At 34.8% G+C, this 17,046-nt stretch overlaps 1 protein-coding gene across 1 annotated transcript; it reads right to left on the bottom strand.

Annotated features, from left to right (window-relative positions):
- Positions 1-5,031: 5,031 nt before the first annotated feature.
- il12rb1 (interleukin 12 receptor subunit beta 1) lies at positions 5,032-13,650 on the bottom strand. The gene is made up of 15 exons (XM_027169605.2): positions 13,406-13,650; positions 12,765-12,888; positions 12,355-12,533; positions 11,814-11,950; positions 11,692-11,725; positions 11,133-11,255; positions 9,822-9,895; positions 9,496-9,706; positions 9,228-9,368; positions 9,041-9,139; positions 8,790-8,939; positions 7,536-7,694; positions 7,010-7,091; positions 6,835-6,910; positions 5,032-6,490 (listed from the first exon to the last, which is right to left on the bottom strand). Exons 1-15 carry the CDS (start codon positions 13,467-13,469, stop codon positions 6,101-6,103), a joined length of 2,043 nt encoding a protein of 680 aa, XP_027025406.1. The 5' UTR covers positions 13,470-13,650; the 3' UTR covers positions 5,032-6,100.
- Positions 13,651-17,046: the final 3,396 nt, after the last annotated feature.

The following is a 17,046-nucleotide window of genomic DNA, read 5'->3' as shown; positions in this document are numbered from 1 at the left end:
ATTATTATTATTATTATTATTATTATTTATTATTTTTTTATTATTATTGTTTCCATTCGTATAATATAAAGGTTCTTTAAAATTCACATACAATTGTCTCTTTTCTCTTTCTTTCTGAAATTTTTAAATTTCAATTGAATTCAAAGGACGTTATTGGCCCAATTGTGTACATACAATACTGACAAAGCATTTATATAGAATATAATGCAGAAAAAAAATGGAAGAAAAAAAAGTGACAAATTGCACTGGGTGCAAGTAATTATGTAGCAATACACAATAAAATAAACTAGATTAGTAATAGAATAAATAAAATGTATGTTATGTGTGTACAACTGTCCAGAGATCTTTGTTTTTAAGGTAATTAAGGGGAATTAGTTGCATTAGTTGGTGGTTGTTTTGCAGATGTGGGGAACTCGAGTCACAATTTTCAGGACTTGAGACTTGCTTGTTTAAGTATGAAATGACTTGACTTGACTTTGACTTGAGAGCAAGTTACTTGAGACGTGACTTGACTTGAAGTGGAAGACTCGACAATGACAAACTTATAATAAACAAACAGCAATAAATTCTTATTAAAAATGTGATTATCATCACTGATACAACTCGTAAATAGATGAATTGGGGAATTTGGCTATAACAGTGACGTAACCTGAATTTTAATGTTGCATCATAAAATGAGCTGCCCTATATTACATGTAGGCAACAATGTCTATATTAATTGTGTGCATTTTTAAGTGTTTGTGTGGAAACTAACACAAAAAAGTTTGTCACTAAAAGTTTGTAGTTCAGATATACACCCTTGTGTCTACGCAGTTTAAAAGTAGTGATTTTAAAAAAAGTTACTTAAAGTAAATTGATGCTTCAAATTAAGTTTCTGTCAGTTACAGTGACTGTCACTTAATGATTCATTCAAGAGATTCTTCAAAAACACTGACTCATCCACTAATGAAACAAGTGAAGCCTTTGTGGGTGAGATTAACATTTTGTCAAAACATTTAGTAAATGACATGAAATTTATTTTCATTGTCTGTTTAGAATTGTGGGAGAACCATGAAAAATAAAAATCACGATTCTCAATGTATCCAGAATCATGCAGCTCTAGAATATTCATTCATTTTCTACCGCTTATCCGAACTTCTCGGGTCACGGGGAGCCTGTGCCTATCTCAGGAGTCATCGGGCATCAAGGCAGGATACACCCTGGACAGAGTTCCAACCCATCGCAGGGCGCACACACACACACTCATTCACTCACGCAGCACACACTCACACACTACGGACAACTTTCCAGAGATGTCAATCAACCTACCATGCATGTCTTTGGACCGGGGGAGGAAACCGGAGTACCCGGAGGAAACCCCTGAGGCACGGGAAGAACATGCAAACTCCACACACAAGGCGGAGGCGGGAATCGACCCCCCAACCCTGGAGGTGTGAGGCGAACGTGCTAACCACTAAGCCACCGTGCCCCCCATTTGTAATTTTTCATTCTTGTGTTTTCCATCTGATTCTCCAGGAGGCAGAGCATACCAATATGGACCAGACAGGTCATGGAGATGAAGAAGAGCAAATCAAAGGTGATGAATCTGTGCTGTTCTTATACGACAAAAAGCACAAGAAATCCACTCATGTCAGCCCTGCAGCCCAGCTCAACCATTACCTGGACAATTGTGATGGCCAGAACTGCCTTTTGTTTTGGGGAATGAACAAGGAGAAAATGCCTTTACTGTTCCAAATTGCAATGAGGGCATTAGCTGTGCCTGCTACAAGCGCACCTGTCGAGCATGTGTTCAGTCATGGAGGGATTATTATGCAGCCCCATTGTTCACAGCTGTGAAGTGCCAATGTCTTGGCAAACCTTATTTTCTGTAAATGCAACACATTTTAGACAGTTTCAATTAAATTGAATTAGACAGATTAGATTATACATCTTAGACTCAATTTTAAATGTTTTCTGTAAACAACACAATTTTATTTTATTTTCAAATATTAATGTAGCACAGATATGCATATGATTCATATATAGCAAATGTATAATGAATAAGATACATATGTGTACAAGTTCATCTTTTCTGTGCAAAAATAAATATGTATCAAAAAAATTAACCTCTATTTATTTTAGTACTGTGACTTGACTTGACTTGAAACTCATCAGGACTCGACTTGACTTGCTTAGGGTGAACCCTTGACTTGCTTGATTTATCTGAACTGTGACTTGAGACTTGACTCGAGACTTCATGGTTAAGACTTGAGACTTGCTTGGACTTGACCATGTGTAACTTGTCCCCAGTTGTTGTTTTGACACCATTCAGCATGCAGGGATTCTGTGGATTGTTTGTTCTATCTATAGCATTTAGCCTGTCACTTTACAACCATAAAGAGCGATAGGCATTTTCATAGTGTCAAAAACTTTGCACCAAATTGTGATGTCGATGTCTAGTTGGGTCAATGTTCCTTTAACATCATAGGATCCCCTATTATTTTTAAGCCAATGTAGTAAAAAAAATTGTGATGTAGAATGTATAGAAATAAAGTTATTTTTAAATTTCTTAAAATAAACATAAACAAAAAAAAGACAGTGTATAGTATGCATTCCTCACTATAGACCCCACATATTACTTATTATTGATTAGCTAGGTAATACTTTCCAAAAGCCTCTCAAAAGTGTCACAATTTTTAGCAAAGCTTTCTTTATTGTTAAGGTAGATGTGATCGATCATGATAAAAGTGCATGAAGTATCACTTTCGTTAAAGTGAAAGTGAATTAATGTTTTAATTAACCTGGTATAACGGAGAATTTTAAAATATAAACCAGATCCCAGAAGACTGCAGAAAACCTGAAATCACACTGTCATTTCTTCTGTTTACTTTTCACCATGATCGCCGCCATGTTGAAATGACGTCATAGCAAAGCTCTCGACAATCCGAGTAAGATTGTGAGTTAGAGAGCCGTTTAAAAGGATCATTTAAGATCAAATGCTGCTCACTAACTCAAATGATGGTGACTTTCTCTGAAGTTAAATGGAGAAAAGGTTGTGTTGTACTGCATGAATTGACCAGGAGGTGGCAGTAGAATACACCAATGTTGTCAATCCTCAATCCTTCACAGCCATTTACATGACATTTACATGACATTTCTGTCATTTAGCAGACACCCTTATCCAGAGTGACTTATAATTTTATTTCAATTTATACAACTGAGCATTAAGGGCCTTGGCCAGGGGCCCAGCAGAGCCCTTATTCAGAGCGACGTACATAAGTGCTTAAATCTCTAGCATTGAATACATTAATTCTACATACAGTAGTCCAATGCCTTAAACACTAGGCTACCACATCCGACCCCTGATAGGTCAACATCTTTCATAGACTGAGCACTAATCATTAAATTATATGAATGACACATGCAATGGGCATAAAACAAATGACGGTTTCACAAATTTGTTTTGAACCACAAATCATTTTGCCATTTTTCTGAAACTGTAAATTCCCCTGACCACAATATTCTTTTAAGCTTCCCCTGAAAAGATCAACGTCAATGCAAGCTTTCTTCAAACATCTATAGCAAATTTAGAGTCTTTCTTATCTATCTGGTAGAGGCAACCAGGTTTTGAGCTGTTAGTTTTATAACTGGTATTAAGCAGAATTCATGACCTGTCTTTACAATTCAATTCAATTTCAATTCAATTTATTTGTATAGCACTTTTAACAATTTCCCATTGTCTCAAAGCAGCTTTACAGAAGTATGGAAACAGAAGACAGAGAAAAAGAAACAAATATAGAAGAAGAAGAAGAAGAAGAAGAAGAAGAAGAAGAAGAAGAAGAAGAAGAAGGAGAAGAAGAAGAAGAAGAAGAAGAAGAAGAAGAAGAAGAAGAAGAAGAAGAAAATAAGGATAAAAATAAATAATTGAATATATAAAATTAAAGTTTTAAATTAATTTATAAAAGATTAACTTAAAATTTAAGATACTATATATCTGTCCCTATCTCTAATGAGCAAGCCGGAGGCAACGGCGGCAAGGAAAAACTCCCTGAGATGATATGAGGAAGAAACCTTGAGAGGAACCAGGCTCAAAAGGGAACCCATCCTCATGTGGGTGACACTGAACAGGAAATAGTGTAAATGTAAATAATGTCCTTTCTACAACAGTTTATAATAGTGCAACTGAGTTCAGCACAGACCTGATTGCTGATAAAGACCAGACCATACAGCTGACTGATACATCAAGGGCCCAAGAATCGATGATCCGTTGCCTGGTTGTACAGTTTGTATCAGTTCCTTTCCTACATGCAAATGTTAAAAATGGCACTGAGATTAAGCGTGCACACAGAAAATAATATTCATTACTTTCATTTCTAACTGAAAGAAACAGGAATTCTTCAGGAAGTCAAGAGAGAAAGTACAACTAACTTAGTACAATACATACTCAATAAACAAGTTGCATGTTTTATGTTTTCAGACAGAGAGAAACGTCTCCCACGTTGTTGTTAAGTGGAAACATTTCCATGTATATACCACAATTTTGTAACAGTAGAGATCTTGAGAGACCAATCAATCTCCTTCCTGTACCATTGCATTCTAGAGGCATTTGACTCCCATCTGTTGTTGATTCTGTATCCTATGCTGATTCAGATCTGTTTACCAATTAGCTTGTGTGCATTTTTTTTTCTAAATGTGTTCATTAATTCTTTTTCTTCAATTGCGTAACAATGTTGTTTCAACCACAGTGCTGTTGATTTCCCATTTCTGACTGGTGAGAAGATTAAGAAGTATGATTCATTTACTGTAACAGCACGACTCAGACAGTAGTTCTGACGAGACAAGACAAAGCATTCATTTCTATACTAACGTTTCTACATAATTGTTTCTATAATAGTCACAAGAGTGTCTTCAAAACTAGGAAGTTAAACACAACAACTTTAAGGTTCTCTTAGAGATAATAAAACAAACCCGTTTCATAACAGATACCATATTAATGTTTAAAACAAACTGCTAATGCTAGTTATATAAATAAAAGCCTGTAGGAACAGAAAGTCACACAGGAAAAAAGGTCATGTTTCAGAATGAATGACAGTTAAAGGGTTCAATTATAAAAACAATAACATATTTCAATGTACTCGTTAATATAAACCTTGCAAATGATAATACATCAAGAAGAAAAAAAAGAAAAAACATCAGAACCTGTCTGACCAATCAGAGTCAAGATTTCAATAGTACTGTACTATCTTATGCAGTAGGTAAACACAACACATCTGTTTTCGGCACATACAAACTATGGTTAAACCACTACATCTAAAATCAAATCAGATGCTAATCATTCATTTCCTCTTGATTCTTATCTGATCTTTAGGGACAGATCTGTGCCAAACTTTTTTTTTTTCTTCAGCACAATAACCCACTATACAGTTGACATGCATTATACAGAGTTATGCTGCTGCTAATATAAATCCTTTTGTCGTATACAGTAGTTAAATGTCTGTTTTTTCTCTATTGAACTAAAATCAGTTGGTGTATTTGCCTTTGAAGCTTAGCGATTTAACTCACAGACTGCACAGTAAACACATACCTGTGACCACAACTGGGTGTTAGAGTGAGTAATCACCACCAACTGAACATTTTGCTGAGAAGCTCTCAGAACATTTCTCAGAACCTGGTTATTTCCATCACATGTTGCAAATAACTAAAACACAATGTGAAGAAAACTTTCTATTCCTTTGTTTGAATTGTGTTGATATTTTAAATAACTGGTAACCCTTACAAATGTAAGTGCACTTTATCGAGCTGGAGGATGTTTTTTTTTACAAAGCAAATCAAAATTGAGACAAGACCCACAAAACATACACAGCTCATGCATTACCGTAAAAGATATAAACGCAAACACACACATTCTCACACACACATGTTCACACAATCGTGCACACAAACAGCACGTACCCACATGTCCAAGTGCAGTCAATATACAGTATAAGACAACTCCTGAGAGATTCTGTAGAGTAAAGAAAGCTGGAATGAACCAAAATAATTCTGCCATTTAGTTTCACACAGTGTTTTTTTTCCAGGCTCAGATCATGGTGCTGCAGTAATACTTCCAGTAAACTATGTGTTATGATTGCACTGATATCTCCTCATTTTCCCCAGTTCTATTTTCAAAAAAGAGGCCGTTCTTGTATGAGGGTGTGTTGACATCACAGCTTTCAGTCTGCCCTTTGTCTGCAATCTCCAGCATCTCAGTAAACTGAAGCAACTGTCCTTTATAATTAGGGTTCGGAAAGGAACTTGTTATGGCACTAGAGATTAAGCCAGTAAAATGACTTTCAGCATCATCATCATCCTCATCCTCATCTTCGTCTTCCTCGTCTTCATCTGGAAGACTGACCTCAAAGTCTGGTAGTGAAGTGGTGTGTTTCTGTCTGGGAAAGGGGCGGTGTATATCCTGATCATCACGGGGCAAGAGAATGACATCATCCACCTTCTCTGTCATGGGCTTCATATTCTATAACAATAAATCAGTAAGCACACACACACACACACACACACACACACACACACACACACACACACACACACACACACACACACACACACACACACACACACAACCTTTAAACCTTTAAACCTTAAATCTGCAAAATGTTCATGCTATACTGTGCAACTGTGCACTTTGCTGAGACTATATGATTTTTTTTCTGACCTCACCACAGCTTGGAAATCGTATGTAGGTCAAGTATTGATGGCACAATTTAATAAAAAATTCCCGCTTTTGAAGTTAACAGTTAAAAATAAAAATATAAACCAAAAAATACACCAACACTATTTCAAATGATCAGGCTTTCTAACCTTATTGTCCATACAAGGCATAGCTGCTGGAGAGATCACAGGACTTGGGATTATTGGTAACAGCTTTCTCCTTAACCTGGAATGTACATCAAATGGTTGAAAAAAGTCCAAAATAAAGAATTTATAAAATGGTGTTATTTTATATGTCAATTATAAATAAATAAATTATATTTGCCTTCTGATTGCAACAGACAATGCAGCTGAAAATAGAACCACTACTGCGCACACAGGAATAAGGATCTTGGTCATCTTTATCCCTAAGAGAGAGAAAAATCACCGGTGATTCCTTTGATGCTATGAAGCTTACAGAAAAGGATATGAAGAGATTTTTGGTGTTTGTTGTGAATAATCCCAGTTTGTAGTTGCGTCATTGAGAGCTGTATTTCATAGCCAATGACTGCAATAATCTCTTGTTCATTGTGCTTATATAGTGGTTTAATCAGTTAAAAAATACTAAACATGAATCGAAACACTGTTCTAATTGATTTTTTAATTACTTTTTATTATTATGATTATTATTTAATTTTTTTTTTTAAATTCTAGATTTATGCCACCAGGTCTTTATTATAGTCTATTTTGTTACACAAATTCTAACTTTATTCACATATTGTGAATATATATTTTATATTATTGAGTAATAGACATTATTTCTGTTACATTTAAAAATGCAAATGAATCACAGATTTAAAAGTAATGCACACCATTGTCAGTCGAAGAAGAACTGAGCGTGAAGAAGGTCCTAGTAGAATTTGGCCCTTCTCCGATTTCAGTTCTCCCAGCAATATTGACCGTGTAAGAGGAGCCTGGCTCAAGGTTCCTCAAAAGGAAACTGGTTTTGTTTGCTGTCACTTCATGGTGGCCTGAGAGAAAGAATAGAGATACAAGAAGGAAAATGATCAAAATGTTAGGAAGAATCCTAGCAGCAGTAATAGTAGTAGTGAGTTCAGTGAAATGCAGTTGTGTCAGTATGAAAAGACATACAGTGTATACATTGAATACTCACACTTACACAACAGAAGATATCTATACATTAGCCTATGTAAAGTATAATAGATAGATAGATAGATAGATAGATAGATAGATAGATAGATAGATAGATAGATAGATAGATAGATAGATAGATAGATAGATAGATAGAGGGACGGATGGATGGACAGACGGACGGACAGGTGGACGGACGGACAGACGGGCGGAAGGACGGACGGACGGACAGACAGATAGATAAACTTTTTACAGACTCTGAACATGCTTTTGCCTTTTAAGTCAAATTCTCACTATTATTATTAGATACTGAGATAAAGAACTGGCAGGAACAAGTTCAAATGGCAGGAACAAGTTGTGCCACAAGTTGTGAGGCAAATGTTATACCTTTAATTAAGAAGTGATTCATTTTATTCTTGCAATAAGTTTTTTTTTTTTTTTTCAAATTGACAACAAGACTGTAGTAAATCTAGCTTTGTATGGACACCAAACTATACACTCAAAGTAGGAACATTACAAATTATAACTAATTATTAAAGGAAAATACACAAATATGGTATAATTTGTAAAAGACACATATAGATACATGTTAATAAATCAGCCTGTATGTTTGGTGTGATCAAGTTTAGTAAATCTGGGCCTTAACGTGATCTGTGATTGGTGATACATATAAAAAAATGTATTATTTTGTTGCCATGAGTCTGATACTGTTGGCTTTCAGTGTGAGATGTTTTTACCTTTTCTTTTTGTATTGAATATATAGTGGCTTCAGATTTTAGATAACGTTTGTGGGGGAAAAAGCAGGATCAAACATCCACCCTCAGTAAGTAAAAACAGAAATAGTTAGTTAAAACTACAAATCCTTAAATCCCTAAGTGCCTTCTTTTACAGTATATGAGCTATTAAGCATCACTGTGGAGACATGACAAAGAAGTTCATCATTGAGTTTCAAATGAATGTCAAAATGTCCGCACCTGTTTCATTGTGGCCTTCTCTTGATATCCGTATTACATAATGCTTCAGGAACCCATGCTGCTCCTGCACTGGAATTGACTGCCACCATAGCACAGCTGAATCATGTGTGATATTTAAAACTATGACATTTTTCGGCTGTGAAGAAGGTACTGACAAAAAAGGGGGGAAAAAACTTTATTAATAGGTGAAACTCTTTTCAGACCTACCATACAAGAGTCAACCCACTTACTGTATAAGCTAGTAAACTTACCACCTTCTTTGGAATAAACAGGACATGAGATGTTTGTGCGTAGATTTTTTTTGCGTCCAGTGTGAAGAAAGTAGTAATAACGCACAAATTTCTCCATATCTGAAATCAAACTCATTAGTCATAGTGTGTTATTGCAATCATATGATAGGCATGTTGCACCTTTTGGTAACATATTTCTTATCTCTACCTTTTTTAATGTCTTCAAGTGTATTAGACCTCGAGATGTTTACTTTTGCTGGCCGGGTCTCACCATCTTCAAGCTTATACCACTCCAAGCAGTAGCGTTTACGCTTTGGTAGCGAATCTTTGTGGGTATCACTGTGGCAGGCTTTGAGAGACACAAACAGATGCAACTGAGAAATTACACCTTAGACTTATCTTCCTGTGTGAAGTTTGCACAATGGTTACATAATACATAGTCATTTTTCACATAGAGACCAGTTACAGACGCTTACATTTGAGATGTTCAACAGGTGGAATAACGAGCTCCTGAGAAGGTGAGCTTCCTACGTTGTTTATAGCAACAAGAGACACCCTGGCTTCAGAATATGTAGCCAGAGTTTTAAAAGTGTGGTTCACTGTCGTATACATTTTCGTCTTTTCGCAAGGTAAATTCAATGTCAGATTGTACGAGACACCTCCAAAAGAGGCTTCAGGAGGTGGAATCTAAAACAATACAAACAAACAAACAAATAAAACAAAAAAATGCATATTCTCTTTCATTGACTTCTTTGAAATCCGTTGAACAAAAAAAAAAATCAGTACTTGCTGAGAAACATACATTCCATTTGATTGTGATTTTCCGTTTTCCTCCATGAGTTTTTTCTCTCCAATGAACAACAGGCTGTTGAATTTCTAAAAAAAAAAAGCCAGTGACATGTTAACCTGTTGAGGTTATAGAACACCACAAGCACTGAAATGCCTGACACTGAAACAGCTCACTTCATATAAGTCAAATTGACATTAAAGTACAAAGTGATTATTTCCGAAGTGACATAGATATTATCGTAAGATGCTAAAAAGATGAGTCATGATTTCTTTTCTCACTTAGACCACTGCAATGTATTTACTAAAAATGTAACTGACAGACTCCAGTTTGTTAAAAACACTACAGCCAAAGATTGAAAATATCACATCTGGCAAATATCACTGTACTCATTCATTACAATTTAACAGCACATATGATATATGAAATATAAAATATCCAGGTTGGGTATTAAATACCACTTATGAATGCCAAATGATTTTAAATATGTAGTATTCTATCTGGGCATCTTCGTACATGCACATCCTGCAGTCTTTAAAAGGTCAGGGTTGTGTTTGGTTCATATGAAGAACGTTTAACGTTTGTAGAACATTTCCTTTTTCAAGAACCATTTACTGAATCCTTTACTGAGGAACCAGAAATAGTTTTACTATGAAAAAAATCCCTTTTTGGTTCTTCCTAGTAGATTTTTGTGGTGTGGTGTGGTGTCGTGCAGCGCGTTCACTGGCTACTTAGCTACTATAAACCTATTAGTCAAAGAATAGGAACTACAAAAGGAAAGCTAACTAAAGCTGACAAGGGCAGGATTTACACCATCCTTGTGTGTTATATAAACAATATGTTTATGAGTAAGACAAGGGCAGTGGACAGGACCCTGTCCTTGCCTAGAAGTCCCTGAACTAGGGAATATAACTAGCTAGTTATTATGTCTCTCGAATGGAATTTTCCACAACCAGAATCCATATTATATGACATCAACTGGATATAAAATTATATCAATACAAAAAATATTCACAGGGTTACATTTTATAAATAAGTGCAAATGGACAGCAGTTGTATTATTTGGAAGATTTTGTTTGTACAGAGGTGCTGAATTTTAGACCAGACTACATCATTCTGTCCTCTCACTGAAAAACTGGTGTGCAGAGTTAGTTTGTTAAAGTTGTGTTAGTTTGTTAAAGTTAGTATTTAAATCTTCCTGACACTCAAGTGTCTGGTGAGTTCTGTCCCAACAAAATCTGTGGTTATAAGCAACAACTGCAAATATCAAAGATATTAGTAGTAGTAGTAGTAGTATTCTTAAAATCAGACAAGTAGACAAGTCACCAATGGGAATGTCAACGGTCTGGCTCCAGTGACTCCAGAGGAGACTTTGCTTGGCCTTGCGTCGGATTTGGACCTGGTACCTGGTGTGCGCTTGTAGCTGCAATGTGTAGGAGTCCAAATTACCTGGAGTGTGTGAAAACACACAGTATAGCCCATCAGTATCCTTTTTATATTACATTTCACCGATTGCACATTTATTTCTTTCAGCATCTGAGCGGCTGGTGTTTGGTGTAGCCATTAAAGGTGTTAAAAATGGCACATCACTGTGTTTTTTATTGGTTGTACTAAGGAAATCTTTCCTGCTTTACAACTATGAGTACTCTCTTACACACAATGATGCTGACGTTAGTGTGAGGTAAAGAAACTTCAGTGGTTGGAAGAGCAGGGTACAGATATGAGGGGCCTCTATAACATCTGTCATGAGTATTTATGCCATTCTGGTTCATTTTAAATGAACTTCCCAAACCCAGCAGCCAATCAGAAACATGTATTCAAATCTCTTTTAACAGAAAGACATGAAGGACAAGCATTAGTCAAAATAATAAAAAGGGAAACAGACCATTATTTGTACCATCCTCAGTTTTAAAGGTTTTCTGTAATTGTAAAATATATATTAGATTAGTACGTACATCATGACACTGCATACAGTGCCAAAGGAAGAAAAGAAAAGAAAAGTCTTACATTCTGCCATGAATCATTAATCTTCTTCCATCTGATCTCATGAATAGCACCTCTGTTGTCATTCACTCTTGGCCAGCTTAATACGAGCTTTTCAGCTGACCTTATCTTTTTCTGTATATTGGGTGGACTGTATTTAACTGCTCACAAAAAAAGAACAAAAAAACAAAAAAAAAATGAGCTATCAGTATTTTGACATCAGAACATTGAGTAGACAATTTGGTACAAAAAGGTCTAATCTAATCTGGTAAGGTAGGCTGGTTGTGCAATTACTGCATTTAGTCTACATTTACACTTATTCATTTGGGAAAATAAGAATGATGAATGATGGTAGTTATATAAGTGCTAGAAGAATAAGTCCATGACATGACCAAAAACTGCAAATGCAAAAGGGATATCGAAAGAACAAAGAGTCATGGCAGCAGGAAGTGCTAGTATATAGGAGTGGTCCGAGCAGCCATACATTATGCGGTACTGTCTTACTAGCCAGTGCAGAGTAACTTTCCAAGCCAAGTGATTTAATGAAATGATTGCTCCATCCTACCTGAATTATTCAGGAACACAGATATGGTTGGCGAGCTGCAGGTCACGTTGAATACTTGTCTGTGCACCCATATGTCTAAAAGACGTGCTGTAATTAAATCTTCTACAGGTAGTATTTTGAACAACTTTTTGCCAGCATCGAACTGGTTAGAATATGAAATATCATTAAGAGATGAGGTCCTGAAAAAAAAAGGTAAATAATAAAAATGTGAAGCATTATTCCGCCGAGCTCACTGCAATCTGGCTGCAGCTCATTGCAGAAATATACAATTTGAGAAATTGTTTTTTGTTTTTTTTTGTTGTTGTTTTTTTTAGAGAAAATGGGGTATTTATGTGTGCTGGCATCAGGACAGCCAAAGAAAATGAAAAAAAAAAAAACAGAAGTAGAGAACATTAAATGAAATAACTTACTGCATAAAAATGGTATAAATAGCATCTGGAGAAGGATCTTGGTCCTTCCATTCACACAAGAAATCATCATCAGGTCTAGTGGTATTTTTGTAACATTGTGGATTTGAGACGCTACATGTCGCAACTATAAGATTAAAAACATGTTGTCAAGACCAGGAATGTGCATTTTATTAAGAATTTTTAATGACCTCCTAACCTACAGTATGTTCAAATACTGTCATTTCTTTTATTTTGAATTATTGAAATTTTGAAATTCAACAAAATACTTACAGTATGAGCTACATAAGTAGCCTATCTATAAATAGCCTATCTATAGTATAAGCTTGTCATCTGAAATACATATATTTAATTTAAAAAATGTATCCAAGTACTTTTGTTATGTAATAACATCTTGACAGAACAATTCATGATGTATTCCATATAGAAATTTGCTATATACACTATTTTTCACAGTTAAGTTTCACAGATAGTTCAAGGGATTTTATACAATGGAATATTGCTTCCATTTGCTTAAATCAATCAAATCTTTGGTTAACCCTTGTACTGGTTGGACAGCACATCAACAATATCTGCATTTTGTGGTTGTTGATTGCACATGATAAATGCTGCTTAATATGAAGCATATCAGAATACAAACATACCTTTATCAACAAACACAGCAACAACAAGCACCAAAAGTCCTACTTCATGCGCTCTAGTCGTCATAGTGTCTAGTACACAGACAGGTCCTGAAGCAGCTCAGGCATTCGTAATAGTCCAGTGCATGATCCTACCTGCCATCGTAAGCAGAGTTACAAGCTTTAGCTCCTTCTATAATATGTTCCCTCTTTTTCTTTTGTCTCAAACTGAAACCATGAGCAACTAATGTCAGCATGTAATTACTCTTTGTGAAGTTCAAGCAGCTATGCTGCATAACCACAAACCACACTTTATGTAGAGGAGGGGACTTTTGTGATCTGAAAAGAGATGAGCTATGTTGCTTTCAGATGCCTCACGTGTAAAAGTCTAGCTTCTTTCTAGCTGTATTCAAAATCGATCTATGGCTGAAGATTATTGAGCAGCAAAGGTATTGTTTCATTGGTATAGGAGTTTGGATTATATTTGTTTGCTATTACTGCATTTTAAATTGCTTTCTACTAAAGACTATGGGATCATAAATGGCAGTGTGATTTAGGATTTGATTAGTGAAACCTGTTTTTACATCCTCATTGCAATCTAAATAAATCCTCTAACATTTCACTAAAGGGAAATGGAAGTTGTAGTTTTTCACTTGGTCACTTTTTTTTTCCCACACTTTTTTTTACAATTATTACTAAAAAAAAGCTGCATGTTTGTCTTAGACAACTAAAGAACATGCTTGTTTTAGAGAATGTCAGATCATAGGACATCTTTGTATGTCTATTATCACATTTTATACCTATTGACCACTCTGAAGATTTATCTTCACTTTCTATTTGAACATATATGACAATGTACTTGATGCTCATTGTGAATAATATAAAGACATTTTTTATAATAATATAAAGTTTTTTTGTGTTTCTTGTATGTCCTGAAACCATTCTTTACCACTTTCACCTTCTGTAACAGCTTTCAATTTCTCTGAAATTACTCACATATAGTAAAGACCACACCTCTTGGTTAGGTAACGTCACCACTGTGTCCTGGCTGACTAGAGGTTGCTTTTCTCCATTTTACTGTGAGACGTTTATAAATCAACTTCTCTTTAAAGAAATAAAAGCTCACAGTGTAATTCTGAGTCGAATAAAGTGTAAAATATGTGAAATGTATTTATTTTTTTATTAGCCGAACAGAAATAAAAAACAGATTTGTGTTACGAGGTGCAATAATTCTTTTAAACTTTACATTATTTGTTTTGCCATTAATAGATCTGAGTCGGGGTCTCCATTCTCAACTTTGTGGTTGTGGGTGACATAAGACAAATAACCTAACCACGTGTTTGTGGTTGTAAAGTGAGCTTGATTATGGAAATTTCACCTGTTTTAAAATCCCCTCTCACAAATAAGTGACCAGATATCTTAATAATTTAAGTGTGTTGCATTAAAATTATTATTATTATTATTATTATTATTATTATTATTATTATTATTATTATTATTATTATTATTATTATTATTATTATTACTACTACTATTAATAGTAGTATTTATTATTATTATTATTATCATTATTATTATTATTATTAATAGTAGTATTTATTATTATTATTATTATTATTATTATTATTATTATTATTTTATTTGGGTTGAAATTTTAGCCACAGCTTGAAATCTATAAAGCATTTCATTACATCTTGTACTGTGTATGATTGTGACAATTAAAATTTGAATTTGATATATAATTTCTGAATTTGACTTTTGTACAATTTTGTAAATTAAAAATATTCTAAAATACAGTACTATGGGTTGACGATCTGATAGCGTGAAACTTTTCAGTACAAAACTTACATGATCGTTGAGGTTTGTTTCAATGATGATGAGGCTTTTGGCTGTTATTCGTATTGAGATAATGCTTCAGTGTTAATCTGAGCTAGTTGCCTGGATAGCTATGTGCTATCGTTACTGTAAAAACTGATACTTACAGTGCCTTGAAAAAGTATTCATACCCACTGAACTTTTTCACATTTTCACACGTTAAAACCACAAACCAAAATGTATTTTATTATTATTGATCAATGGTGTCCAACATTTTTTTTTACAAATAAATATCTGAACAGTGTGGCGTGCATTTATATTCAGCCCCACTGAGTCAATACTTTATAGAACCACCTTTCGCTGCAATTACAGCTTCAAGTCTTTTGGGGTATGTCTCTACCAGCTTTGCACATCTAGAGAGTGAGATTTTTCTTGGCCCATTCTTCTTTGCAAAATAGCTCAAGCTCAGTCAGATTGGATGGTGAGCGTCTGTGAACAGCGATTTTCAAGTCTCGCCACAGATTCTCAATTGGATTTAGGTCTGGACTTTGACTGGGCCATTCTAACACATGAATAAATATGTTTTCAGATATTTATTTGTAAAAAGAATTTGGACACCATTTATAATTTTCATTCCACTTCACAGTTATGTACCACTTTCTTTTGGTCTATTTCATAAAATACCAATAAAATAATTTTTTCTTTGTGATTGTAACATGTCAAAATGTGGAAACGTTCAGTGGGTATGAATTTTTTTCCAAGGTACTTAACATCAATATCCTCAAAGGGTAAAGTTTTTTGCTTTACCTAGGGAAAGGTCATCAACTCACCTAGATTGAAGTGAGATAAAAAAATAAAGTAGCAGAGCAGATAGACATACAAAATTAGACTAAGACATAATTCTAAGACTTTCTACACTCTGTATCAGATATTCTGCATATCTAATCTCAATTTGTCTAAATGAATTTGTACATTTCAAACAGATTTCAAAAGACATTTAAACAGATAACTTGTTCTGGCACAGCTGAAGAGGTCAGAAATGAACATGTCTGACGTTTTTATCCAAAGGGTGAAACAACCAATGCATGACAGTGCTGGGATTTTAACTCCAACACTAACCACTTCCCCATTTTCATTTACCTTTTTTGTTCTGACTAGCTGTGACAAAAATCAAAAACAATTGATAATAAAAATTAAAACTATATACAGTATACATACACTTCAAATTGCCCTATTTAAAGGCAATGCTTTAATTTATTAATTGTTCATTGGCATTTTTACCCCTGGTTTAAAGCCACGACTAAATAGTCATTAATTGTTTATAGACATGAAATTTTCCCTAATTAAAGACCTTACTGGTCAGTCAGACTTATGTAAATCATGTAACTTTTTACTTGAATGCAATTTATTTGAACACCCCTGCCATAGGTAATAGTGCAGAATGAGCAGGGCAGTTACTTATGTATTTATATTTATGAACACTGAATGGACGCTGCAGAAGAAGCAGGGCTGCTGAGTGAAAGTGGTGTTTCATATGTATGTCAATGTGTGTTTCATTTCACACAATGACACAGCATAGCCCATCATTAACAATAAAATTAAGCATCAGAAAACAAGACAAAAATCACTTAAAGACATCGAAGGCAAACCCCATACAGTCATACGAAACCAACCTTTAACATCTGCTTTTCTGTGATGTGTGCAAAAGTGTGTAAATAGGTCACTACAGGTTCCTGGAACTGGTGTTTTCTGAACTTGTTATGAATATGTTCTAAGGAAGTCACCTGTAGTCAAGTTGAACTGTGCAATGAAATGTGTGCTTTCAGAGTTTAACATTAGAACTGAGGTCT

The sequence above is a fragment of the Tachysurus fulvidraco genome, chromosome 2 (genome assembly GCF_022655615.1).
Source record: "Tachysurus fulvidraco isolate hzauxx_2018 chromosome 2, HZAU_PFXX_2.0, whole genome shotgun sequence".
Classification (NCBI taxonomy): Eukaryota; Metazoa; Chordata; class Actinopteri; order Siluriformes; family Bagridae; genus Tachysurus; species Tachysurus fulvidraco.
Note: the sequence above shows the minus strand (reverse complement) of the source record. Positions and strands in the feature narration are given on the sequence as shown.

Coding starts and splice junctions, on each gene's coding strand:
- il12rb1 (XM_027169605.2), bottom strand. CDS start 13,469: ATGACGACTAGAGCGCATGAAGTAGGACTTTTGGTGCTTGTTGTTGCT. Junction 8,940..9,040: donor TGTTTATTCCAAAGAAGGTG/GTAAGTTTACTA, acceptor CTTTTTTGTCAG/TACCTTCTTCACAGCCGAAA. Junction 7,092..7,535: donor TTCTTCTTCGACTGACAATG/GTGTGCATTACT, acceptor TCTCTCTCTTAG/GGATAAAGATGACCAAGATC.